Source organism: Procambarus clarkii, unplaced genomic scaffold (assembly GCF_040958095.1).
Source record: "Procambarus clarkii isolate CNS0578487 unplaced genomic scaffold, FALCON_Pclarkii_2.0 HiC_scaffold_97, whole genome shotgun sequence".
Classification (NCBI taxonomy): Eukaryota; Metazoa; Arthropoda; class Malacostraca; order Decapoda; family Cambaridae; genus Procambarus; species Procambarus clarkii.
In genome coordinates, this window is record NW_027189130.1 from 5,161,357 (window position 1) to 5,172,783 (window position 11,427).

At 43.2% G+C, this 11,427-nt stretch overlaps 1 protein-coding gene across 1 annotated transcript; it reads right to left on the minus strand.

Annotated features, from left to right (window-relative positions):
- Positions 1 to 5,093: 5,093 nt before the first annotated feature.
- On the minus strand, positions 5,094 to 9,489 carry LOC138360125 (uncharacterized). Its single transcript, XM_069320066.1, has 3 exons — positions 9,452 to 9,489; positions 5,767 to 5,944; positions 5,094 to 5,591 (listed from the first exon to the last, which is right to left on the minus strand). Exons 2-3 carry the CDS (start codon positions 5,938 to 5,940, stop codon positions 5,394 to 5,396), a joined length of 372 nt encoding a protein of 123 aa, XP_069176167.1. The 5' UTR covers positions 5,941 to 5,944; positions 9,452 to 9,489; the 3' UTR covers positions 5,094 to 5,393.
- Between the last annotated feature and the right edge of the window lie 1,938 nt (positions 9,490 to 11,427).

Sequence of the window (11,427 nt, forward strand, 5' to 3'; positions counted from 1 at the left end):
AACGTGTAGCTCATAGTACAGGGTCAAGCAATTGAACGGGTGATCACTTAGTATATAGGAATAATCATGGACATAAGAATTTTAATGCCGAGGTCACTTTAGAGAACAGCGGCTCAGACAACAATCTTCAGGTCACAAACCTCCCTCTCTGGAGGAGCCAATCTGCAAGCCCTTCGCACATACGATGTACAGGCAGTCAGACCAGTAATCCACTATGCCGTACCTTCACTCAAGTATCACACCAATAATTGAAAAAGCTTGAAATTGCTCCAAACAATGTTACGAGAACTGCCCTGGGAGCCCGTATGTGGACTAAACTTTAAACTTCACTGGAAACGGGTTTGCCCTCTCTTCAAGAACGAATATCATAGAACAGCTACGTTTATCAGCAAGATAATTATTTCCCCTGATCCAGTCCCAGTACGGCAGGCCTTTGTGGTTGGACTTTGCCAAAACGGAAACTCTTGGCCTGCCAGAATGGGAAATTTCCTAAACATAATTAAAAAGCACGATTTTTGATAGCGTGATCAGTCACGCCCAAGTTACACTTGTTCCCCGCCATGGGAGGAGCTACCTTCAAAATAGTAATAAAAGGTCTTCCGATTAAAAAGGAAACCTACAATCCCACAATCCTAAAGCGCATCATAGAGAAGCAAAGGTTCAGCATTCCAGTAGCAGGACCCACCCACAACTTCACAGACGGATCGGTTTACACAATATGAGTGTGCTGGCGCTGCTCTTTGCACGGACAGTAAACAGGCATATTGGAAATCATAAGGACCAGCATCAACCCAATCCGAGCCGTTTGACGAACAGGCATTCGCACATGCGATTGTGTAATGGCATTTCGAGTTTCGTGCAGACTCGAAAGCTGCACTTCAAAATTAGGAAAAAAGCAGTGGAAAGACTACGTGGAAATAATTACCAACATTTTGTATCCGAGCAGTCACTAAAGGCAAAAGACTCAACATCACCCTAAAGTGGATCCCGTCCCATGTGGGAATCCCCTTAAATGAGAAAGCTGATGAAATTGCTAAATTGGCAACACGTCATCCATTGATATAATCCAACCCAGCCTACAGTACATGAAAGACTATCACCAAAAAGCTCATCTCAACAAACCTTATCTACACCAGAGTAGCAGAATGTTCGCCCTCTGTAATATGTTATCTTCAGAACAACAAGTTAAAAAAATTAAATATCCAAAAGGAATCCACAGGTAAATAGCAGTTCGGTTATGTAGATTACGTCTAGGTTACAGATGCAACTTGGAGATTGGTTAACCCAGAAGGAGTGCACCGTCTGCCAAACAATCACAAGTGTCACTTTTTCGCCGCCATCTGGAATGTGAAGCAACCAACGACCTTAGAGGAGCTTTAAGAGTACTCGAATCTTTCCGTAACCACACTGATGCCATCAACACTGCCACTCTTATGGTAAAAAAAAAGGAATCCAGCAGCTGGACACCCTCAAATACTGTCAACCCCGTGATAGCAGCCCGACGATTAAATTTTACCACTTTCGAGCTATTCATGCCCGTGCCACCTTTTTGGTGGCTTAATCTTCATCAATCGGTAGAATTGCGAATGTACTCCCAACACCTGTTGTACCTGATGACCTTTCTGCTGCCACAACTGCTACCATACCCTCCGCCCTGGTCGCAAGTCTCTCTGCCTTCACTTCCACTCTACAGACTACCACCAGATCGACCACGAAAACTATAACAGACTAGAACCCAAGGCCCGGGTGGCACAAACAGTATTTCCTTCTCCAGTTCCCAACACTCCTACCATTACTATCCCGGCAGTAATGCCAGCAGACGTGCCGTTTACAAATTCTAACAGCACCAATGCTCCTGAAATAGCTTCTACCACTAATGCACGACACACGAGCCTACCTCAGGCTGCGGGATTAAAGACACCAACTACGTATGTTACAGACTCTTCAGACCAGGAATTTTTAGGAGTCTTTCGCCTCACCACAAATATCACACCTACTTTATACAAGATGACCTCGAAGAGGTCACCTCACCAAACTTCAACGACAGCACTGATCAGCCAAAGTCTCAGGCAAACAGAAAACTGAAAACCTGGAGGGCTATACTAACCCACCAGCTCCATAATTGGTACCGCTAGCCCTTCGGGGCTGAAATTCACAATGAAAACCCAAATACATCCCCCAGATCTTTAGTATCAGTTACCGATCCAGATAATGGATCTGGAAGAGCTTATACTTAGGGTCTCCATAGCCCATTCTACTTTGAACTTTTCCTTTAAGTAGCCGACTCTTGACAATAACAAAATACTGTTACTTATCCGATCGACACTGATGAGCACGAACCGCCCAGTGAAAAGTAGAGGGACTAGATAGCCAGAAAACACTGCCCATTATAAAAGTCTCACTTTCCAACCTCCTTCCAATCCTAGAACAAAAGGGGAAAGTATCCTAAAGTGTACAGGTTACGGCAGTGAGCGAGACTAGCTGGGTGTGTGCAAGCCTGCGCGTCTTGTACCCACCGTTTTATCGAGCAATAAAACCCACTGGCTCTCGGCCGAGCAGGGTTATTGGAAAAACCAAACTAGTTAATAGGTAAACCCCAAGTGGCGGCAGCTCTAGGAGGGAGAGGAAAGGGTCTATACATGTCCACTACACATGGCTCCCACGTTTAAAATTTGATCCAATTATTAAAGAAAACAGTCTTGTCAATATTTAGATTGAGACTTAAAAAAATTCAAATGAAGGAATAGAAACGGCAGGATTAGAGAACATTTTACCAATATTTATCTTAAGTAGCTGTATTTTAACTAATACTCTAATCGTTTGATTACAAACCGTACGACTCTTGCGTCATGAAGCAGTGATTGCAAATCCAACCATTTTATTCCCATAAAACCATTAGAACAATAACCAACTCGGACCTTTGTGGTTTGAAGAAGGCTAGGCGGAAGGAGGGTGCTGGGCAGGTGGGTCTTCATCACTCTAGGAGCAGGTAGAGCCTCGCTAATCTGCAGAAACACTCCGTCTTCTACCTTCTTGCCTGGACACATTTGACGAAACATTTCTGTGAACTGCTGAGGATTGTCAACAGTGCTTCTGATGGTCTTGCTGTCAATCATGTCAAAACTGGAAATGTTTTGTTGTTGTTGTTGTTGTTGTTATTACTACACCTACCCAGAGCTGAAATACTTAAATTTAATCGCTTTAGAATAAATACATTTGAGTTTATTCTTAAATCACCAATTATGCAATAAGTTCTAGCAATACATTTCTTTATATAAACCCATCCAGAAGCACAAATACAGGATCCTTCATATATTGCAACCGATATATGAATGGTTCTTTGCTAATCTCACATGTTGCACTCGACAGTTAACACAAGACTTCACATATTCAAGCACACATTAACATCACGTGCACAAACATGTGGTAATCATGAGGTAATAAAGAAATTTAAGCCAAACACTTATTGTCACAAAACTATCACCATCTTAAAACAATATTATGCTTCACGTTACAAATTTTATATGACTTATACCCAGGGCCTGTATTCTGTCACAGGATATCAGTCCCTAACTACTTATTGTGTCCAACCTAATCTCTGGTTAAAGAGTTACAAAAACCATGTGCACCATAGTACAAAGATTGACGTTCTAAGCAATTAGGTAGAACTTTGTACTATTGTCCGGAAACATTTGAAAACTTATTCCAATGCCTAGTATAACATTTACTTTATTAAACCTCCGATTGCACGTAATAGACCTAGGAAAGGTTAGGTTAATTTGTCTTTGCAACTACAGTGGAAAAGTTAATTTATCGAAATTCAATAGTATTGATCCCTACTTTTCTAATTAGGTTGTACATATGCACGTACTATTGTCATCCTTCGTCCCAATACAGGGGGACGGGTTTAATTGTCAGAGGTCCCATTTCCTGAAAACAACAATGTAGTGTGCGAGTGAACAATTAATTTAGGACAGTTTAGCATCAATGCTAAACTGAATTATCCAACACTGACAAAGAGAACCAATCACCAGAGTCGGACATGATAATTTTGCTTACACACACAAGACCAAGTGTTATAAATATTTACCCAAGACCTCCGAAGCGATTGCTTCACATGCATGACCTATTTTATGTAACTACAGTATTGAGCCAAAGTATTTGGGCCAATCATGAAGATTGGTCCAAATACCAATTTGGTAAATATACCAAAAATTGAAGTCATTAAAGCCTTCATGAAAGGCTTTAGTGACTTCATAAATGCATTTAACCGTAAAGCCAGGGTAAGCATCCCAACCAGTATTAATATTGCAAGAAATTTATGACATTTATTTCCTGCAACCACTAGTATTTAGTCTGCCAGCCCCCCCCCCCCTTCCCCCTCGTGTCCAAGGAACATATATAAAAGGTGGCATCTCCCCTCGCCCAGCACCGCCTCAAACACTCTTTATGACTAATTTACAATTCCCATCCCTCTTTTTGCAACTAATAAATCAAGCTGGGGCGAGGCTTTATTACAGACAAGTACAAACGCTCACAAAAATGTATCTTGACCTGTCTAGGGAGCCGGTCGGCCGAGCAGACAGCACGCTGGACTTGTGATCCTGTGGTCCTGGGTGCGATCCCAGGCGCCGGCGAGAAACAATGGGCAGAGTTTTGTTCACCCTATGCCCCTGTTACCCAGCAGTAAAATGGGCACCTGGGTTTTAGTCAGCTGTCACGGGCTGCTTCCTGGGGTTGGAGGCCTGGTCGAGGACCGGGGACACTAGAAAACTCTGAAATCATCAAGATGACCTTCCCAAGTGCTATATAGTCTTAATGGATTTGCGCTTTCCCCAGATTATCCCCCCCCCCCTCAAAAAAAAAAAAATTGTTTGCTAGTACTAATCTGAACAACCAACCACTGAACAACCCATCTTTTGTATTCTACCAACGTAAAGTACAAACACAGGAAATGGTTAAAGGAATAATACTTCACACAGTCATTAACAGATCTTATCTCAAGCAGCCAAAATTGCCACACTATTTTATCCACATCCGGTGCCGTGTTAAGCAGGAGTAACCGTTTTATGAAATGTCAAAAGTCTTGGCAAAATATTTATTTTCTGCCAAGATAAAATGGTTAAGAATATTTATGAATACTATTTTAAAGAACTTTTGCAAGATCTTCGCTAATATTACATGGTCTTCAAAATTAAAGGGAACTATTCTAAGGTACGTCTGCAAATTAGCGAATTTACTGCAGCTTGCTGAACTACCATTCCGAAAAAGTCTTCCATAAATGCGATCTAAACCGGGGCTCATTTAGAACTAAGCAGCTAAACACTAATTAAATCATTTAACCACACCTACCGATTTATTAGGAGCAATCAGACTATACAGTAATTATAGCCCTAGTCCCGGGCGTTACCAAGACAATCCCACTGATAAACCAAGAATCTGTCATACTCTATATGCGGTGCTCTGATGAAGATGGGCAGGTTGTCCCTCTGGTTCAGGTCGGGGTTGTGAAGCTTCGTCCACACCAACTCCAACATCCAGGTCGTCCCAGACCTGGGCATTCCCATCACAAGTACGTCACCTTCAGTGAACTGAAGAGAACAACATTATTGTAGTATACATTATAGAGAACATACAAGTGTATACATTTGACACCCACATATATATCAGGGGAGAGTGATCTGGGCACCGTTCACCCACCACCCTCCCGACCAAGTACATTACCCATATTCAAGTGTCATCAAAGTAACAATAAAGACATTACACCTTGTAGTTGCAGATGGCGTCAGCATATTTGGTGAAGAGCGTCGGGTAGAGCCAGCCTCCGGGCCCGAGGCGGACCATACCTTTGTTGTAGAGCGTCTGTTCATGCTCCATCCTGGCCAGCCACTCCTCGCTCATGTCCTCCACCTCGTGACCACTAGCCAGCTTCGTATTCATCTTCCTGGGTACAACTACACGGGTCGTTATGGCAGTCAAGTCATGAAAATACCTGGTCTATGTCAGGCATTACAGTGATAGGTAAAGTGTCAGTACTTTAATAAACATGTTTACAATTTGATGGCGAGGATGATTATTTGTGGATGCGTGACATGGCCCCATGTCAGGGCTGTGTCGGCCGATGACCTGTTATGTGACGCCAGGGATGGCGGGTGGGGATATGAACAATATTAGTTGGTAAAGGTATTAGGTGAAGAATGTTATGAAAGATGGGTAGACTATGTGGGTCGGGGAGGGTGGGGGAGATGTCGAAGCTTAACCAGTTCCTGCACTTCTATTCAAATTACATAAATCAACAATACAACTATACTTAAAAACTACAATTAAAGTAGTTATTTCAAAAAGAAAAATTAATGTTCTTAATAAAATAGGGAATGGAGCGTAACTAGCGCCACCAGTCATCGCTCATTGGGTGGGGATGTTTGGGCAGATAGAAATCTAACATTCACCAGACCTACCACACCACATACTGAACTATGCAACACCTGCCTCTGCAAGAATCAGAAGCACAGTATAATCTGTAATGCCGTGCAAGTTAATACTGGAATCCGAAAAACTTAATTTAGATCCGATAGATATACACAAATACCACACTTGTCATTAGGTGTAGTGCCAAATGAAAGACTGATTAAAAAGATAGAGGCTCATGGTATTGGGGGTGCTATATTAAGCTGGATTAGGGCATGGCTATACCAAAGGAAACAGAGTTAGTATAAATGGAGTCAAGTCAGAGTGGGGAAAATGTTTTAAGTGGAGTGCCTCAAGGCTCTGTCCTGGGACTTCTGTTGTTTATAATATATATAAATGATTTAGATTCAGGTTTGAGTAGCAACATTTGCAAATTTGCCGATGATACGAAAATCGGTAGGGAAATTAATTCGGAGGAGGACTCACTATCACTACAAGTTGATCTAGATAGGGTTTTGAAATGGTCAAAGGATTGGCAGATGCAGTTTAATGCTGATAAATGTAGAGTTCTGAGGTTAGGTAATGATGATAGAGTTACAAGATACGAGCTAGATGGTGTTGAGATTGCGAAGTCGGATTGCGAAAGGGATCTGGGAGTTATGATTAGTAAGAATTTAAAACAAAAGGATCAATGCATAAATGTTCGTAATAAGGCAAATCGGACACTTGGATTTATTAATCGCAGCGTTAGTAACAAGACACCTGGTGTGGTTCTCAAGCTATATCTTGCTCTAGTTAGGCCCCATTTAGATTATGCAGTTCAGTTTTGGTCGCCATATTATAGAATGGATATAAATTCACTTGAACGTGTCCAGCGTAGGATGGCTAAGTTAATTCCCCAAATTAGAAATCTTTCATATGAAGAAAGATTAACAAAGCTTAAGTTGCATTCACTGGAAAGGCGAAGAGTTAGGGGTGACATGATAGAGGTTTACAAGTGGGTGAATGGACATAACAAAGGGGATATTAATAGGGTATTAAAAGTATCAACACAAGACAGAACACGAAACAATGGGTATAAATTGGATACGTTTAGATTTAGGAAAGACTTGGGTAAATACTGGTTCAGTAACAGGGTTGTTGATTTGTGGAACCGATTGCCGCGTAACATTGTGGAGGTGGGGTCCCTCGATTGTTTCAAGCATTTCAAGTATATATAACTTTACTAAGTCTGCCAAAACCTGACGGGAAAAACTCCGCCTACTTACAACTACACAGTCGTTATATTACCTTCACAACACTAAGTCCACCTACAATGACATGCCGACCGACTAAGAACGAGCTGGTATATATTTTAAATACACACAAGTCGCATTGTCAAGAACTGGCCTATTGGTCAGCGATAAATCCAGACATCAATGTATATTTAAATAGTACAAACTCCCTGCCATTGGCGGGGCGCGTTACCAGCAATTACTTTGTCGTTTCAACGCTGCGTTATTGAAAGGTCAGCACAGAAGCCAACTTAACCCATAATAGAGATGGACCAAAATTACATTCTCCAGATTAAATGTGGCATCCACTGTACTGTTATGCCATTCCTGCAAGACACCAAACACCAACGAGTTGCTCTGTTACGAACCCGGATCCAGCATCCGAGCACGGAGTAGTAACGACTACGCCATCTGTGGGTCAGCTCCCGAAACCCCCGCCAAACGAACGACGACACCGGATGAGGACGGCGAATATCGGCCACAAGGGCCAGTTTCCAGTCCTGTGCAGCTCACAACACAGCCGCTCCTGACCCCCGGTGAGGTGGTGCTCCGACGACAGCGCCATCTATGGACTGGATACGTCAGGTGTTTGTGCCCGAGCCCGTAAGTGAGGTGTATTAGTGTCCCGGTTATTGATGACGTGTCTGCTTACAGAGCCGACCTGGGACCACTGTGATGGAAGTGGAGTCAGTCTACCCGAGGCAGCCAGTCTCCATACTTTGAACGTTGCTGCAGCTGTTGTGAAGTCGTCCCCCCGGAAGAACACTGTGGTGTGTTAGCCTGCCAGTGGAGTGGCAGTAAGAGGATTTACCCGGGACCGACTGTTGGAGACGATCATCCACTGGGGTACTGAAGACAGGAGAGTGACTTGTGGTGTCACACGAAGCTCCTGTCTAGGGCGTTCCCCTTTTATCGTCCGTGGAGTGGCCGTACCAGCCTTGTGGGCTCAGAACCTGCCAGCAGACCAGCTGGACGTGTGGTTGACGGCCTCCACGACGGTGCCCCCCAGTGGACCTGTGTTTTGGCTGACCTGAGGCCAGGGTAGGCTCAACTTCTTTGGAGAATTAATCTTGAGGCCACGAAGAAAGCACCAAGGACTCGGCACCGAGAGTTATGGCACCAGCGTCTTCAGCAGAAGACATCGATTGAGGATTAATCCCCTTGTCAAGTGTTAATACCCCTCCCCTTTGTGCACTCATTTATTTTATATATTTAAACGGTGATGGTAATAATTATAATATTAAGTTCTTAGCTTTCTTTCCCTACTCCCTTTAAGTTACTTGCGTCACGGATCTCATCCCTTGATAGCCACTACTGGCTTGGGAACGGATACATTATATCTTCCTCTACCAACATCAGAGTAAGGACCCCGTTGCGTCCCGAGAGGGTCGTAACTTGCTCAATAAAGATCACTTGGCAAGGAAGGCAGTATTTACAGCATGCATAGACCGCGAGGAGCAGTACGAGCTGTTCGGCTCCTACATTCCCTCCAACATTATATTTCCTCCATACAGCGTCGGCAAATAATTACAACCATTTTAATATTTATCTACTTACACTGCACAATTACACAAATCACAGTGTCTTTTCACAAATAGAATGTAAATACACTCTGCTCACTCCAAGAGAACTACTGCATTTGGCAACTACTATATCTACACAAAGTTATTAAAGCAGTTGGTTATACAGTCCCCAAATTATTTTCACAGTTTAACTATAGTCTTCCCTGAAGAATATTCATTTAAATACGTCAACACACTACAGCTCACGTTGTGACACTGACGGTGGGAGGAGGAGCAGCAACACAACTACTCACAACAACACAATCAACACATATGGCCGGCCATTGGCTGAGGCTCCACCAAAGTCAACACCCCAGTGTTACCAACTCGGCTAATTAAGTACTTGCATCCATCTAGTGATACCAATTCAGTGTAAAAATTAATGCTTAGGCTATCATTTTAAAGATAATAAAAAAACAATTGTAAGTGGACATAGAGAAAAATGAGGCACAAAAATTTATGTTAAAGAAGAACAGTAGAATGCTTCGTTAAAATAATTATGAACATTAATTCCGGTTATTTCCAAAAATCTCACCCGTTCTCACGCTTGAACAAACGTTTAAATTAAAGGAGTTTATTCCACAATAAGTGTAAAAACCTTAACTGTAGAGGACAATGACCTGTAATTGGAGGAGGCATTTTGGTGGCTGGTATCCATAGTGTGGAGGTCACTGGTCATTACGGGTGAGAGCGAGGGAACTGTACAGCGATCTCACAAAAACCGGACCTAACAATTAATGAATCTTTACATGTGCACTATGGAAGGAAGCGTAAACATTAACATGTTTTATAGAGAATACAAGCGTGTAAATGTGTAGGTTTTCTCCTCTTAAACAGCATCAGCATCAATAGCTAAGATGACAAAGTGAAGGTTTTCTAAGTTAGACAAACGAGCATCGACCAGTTTTTGTCTATCGTCAGCAGAGTACGATAGCAGTGATATCCTGGATCCGGATTCACAAAGCAGTTACGCAAGTACTTACGAATGTGTACATCTTTCCTCAATCTTTGACGGCTTTGGTTACATTTATTAAACAGTTTACATGCATGAAAATTTCCCAATCAACTGTTGTTATTGTTATAAACAGTATCCTGGTGCTTCGCAGCTCATTAACTGTTTAATAATTGCAAACAAAGCCGTCAAAGATTGACAAAAGATGGACAGGTTCGTAAATGCTTGCGCAACTGCTTCGTGAATCTGGCCCCCAGACTGATAGACAACACCCACTAAAATCAACATGGTTACTTAATTATAGTAGGCACCTTACCCTTGGATGTAGTACAGTCATTGGTCGGCATCTTACCCTAGGACGTGGTACAGTCATTGGTCGGCACCTTACCCAGGGATGTGGTACAATCATTGTTCGGCACCTTACCCTAGGATGTGGTACAGTCATTGGTCGGCACCTTACCCAGGGATGTGGTACAGTCATTGGTCGGCACCTTACCCAGGGATGTGGTACAGTCATTAGTCGGCACCTTATCCAGGGATGTGGTGCAGTCATTGGTTGGCACCTTACCCAAGGATGTGGTACAGTCATTGGTCGGCACCTTACCCAGGGATGTGGTACCGTCATTGGTCGGCACCTTACCCTAGGATGTGGTACAGTCATTAGTCGGCACCTTATCCAGGGATGTGGTGCAGTCATTGGTCGGCACCTTACCAAAGGATGTGGTACAGTCATTGGTCGGCACCTTACCCAGGGATGTGGTACAGTCATTGGTCGGCACCTTACCCAGGGATGTGGTACAGTCATTGGTCGGCACCTTACCCAGGGATGTGGTACAGTCATTGGTCGGCACCTTACCCAGGAATGTGGTGCAGTCATTGGTCAGCACCTTACCCTGGGATGTGGTACAGTCATTGGTCGGCACCTTACCCAGGGATGTGGTACAGTCATTGGTCGGCACCTTACCCTAGGATGTGGTACAGTTATTGGTCGGCACCTTACCCTAGGATGTGGTACAGTCATTGGTCGGCACCTGTTACGGCCCTCTCGGGTCGCAACGGGATTCTTCTCTGACATTATTAGAGTTTGGGTATCCGGCCCCAAGTTAGTAGTGGCTTTCAAGGGGTGTATTCCGTGACGCAAGTAAATTAAAAGGGGAAGGGATACAAATTCACTGGTTTATGTATATATAATTACCACCACCATAAATAAATATCTCAGTCACTCGCTGGG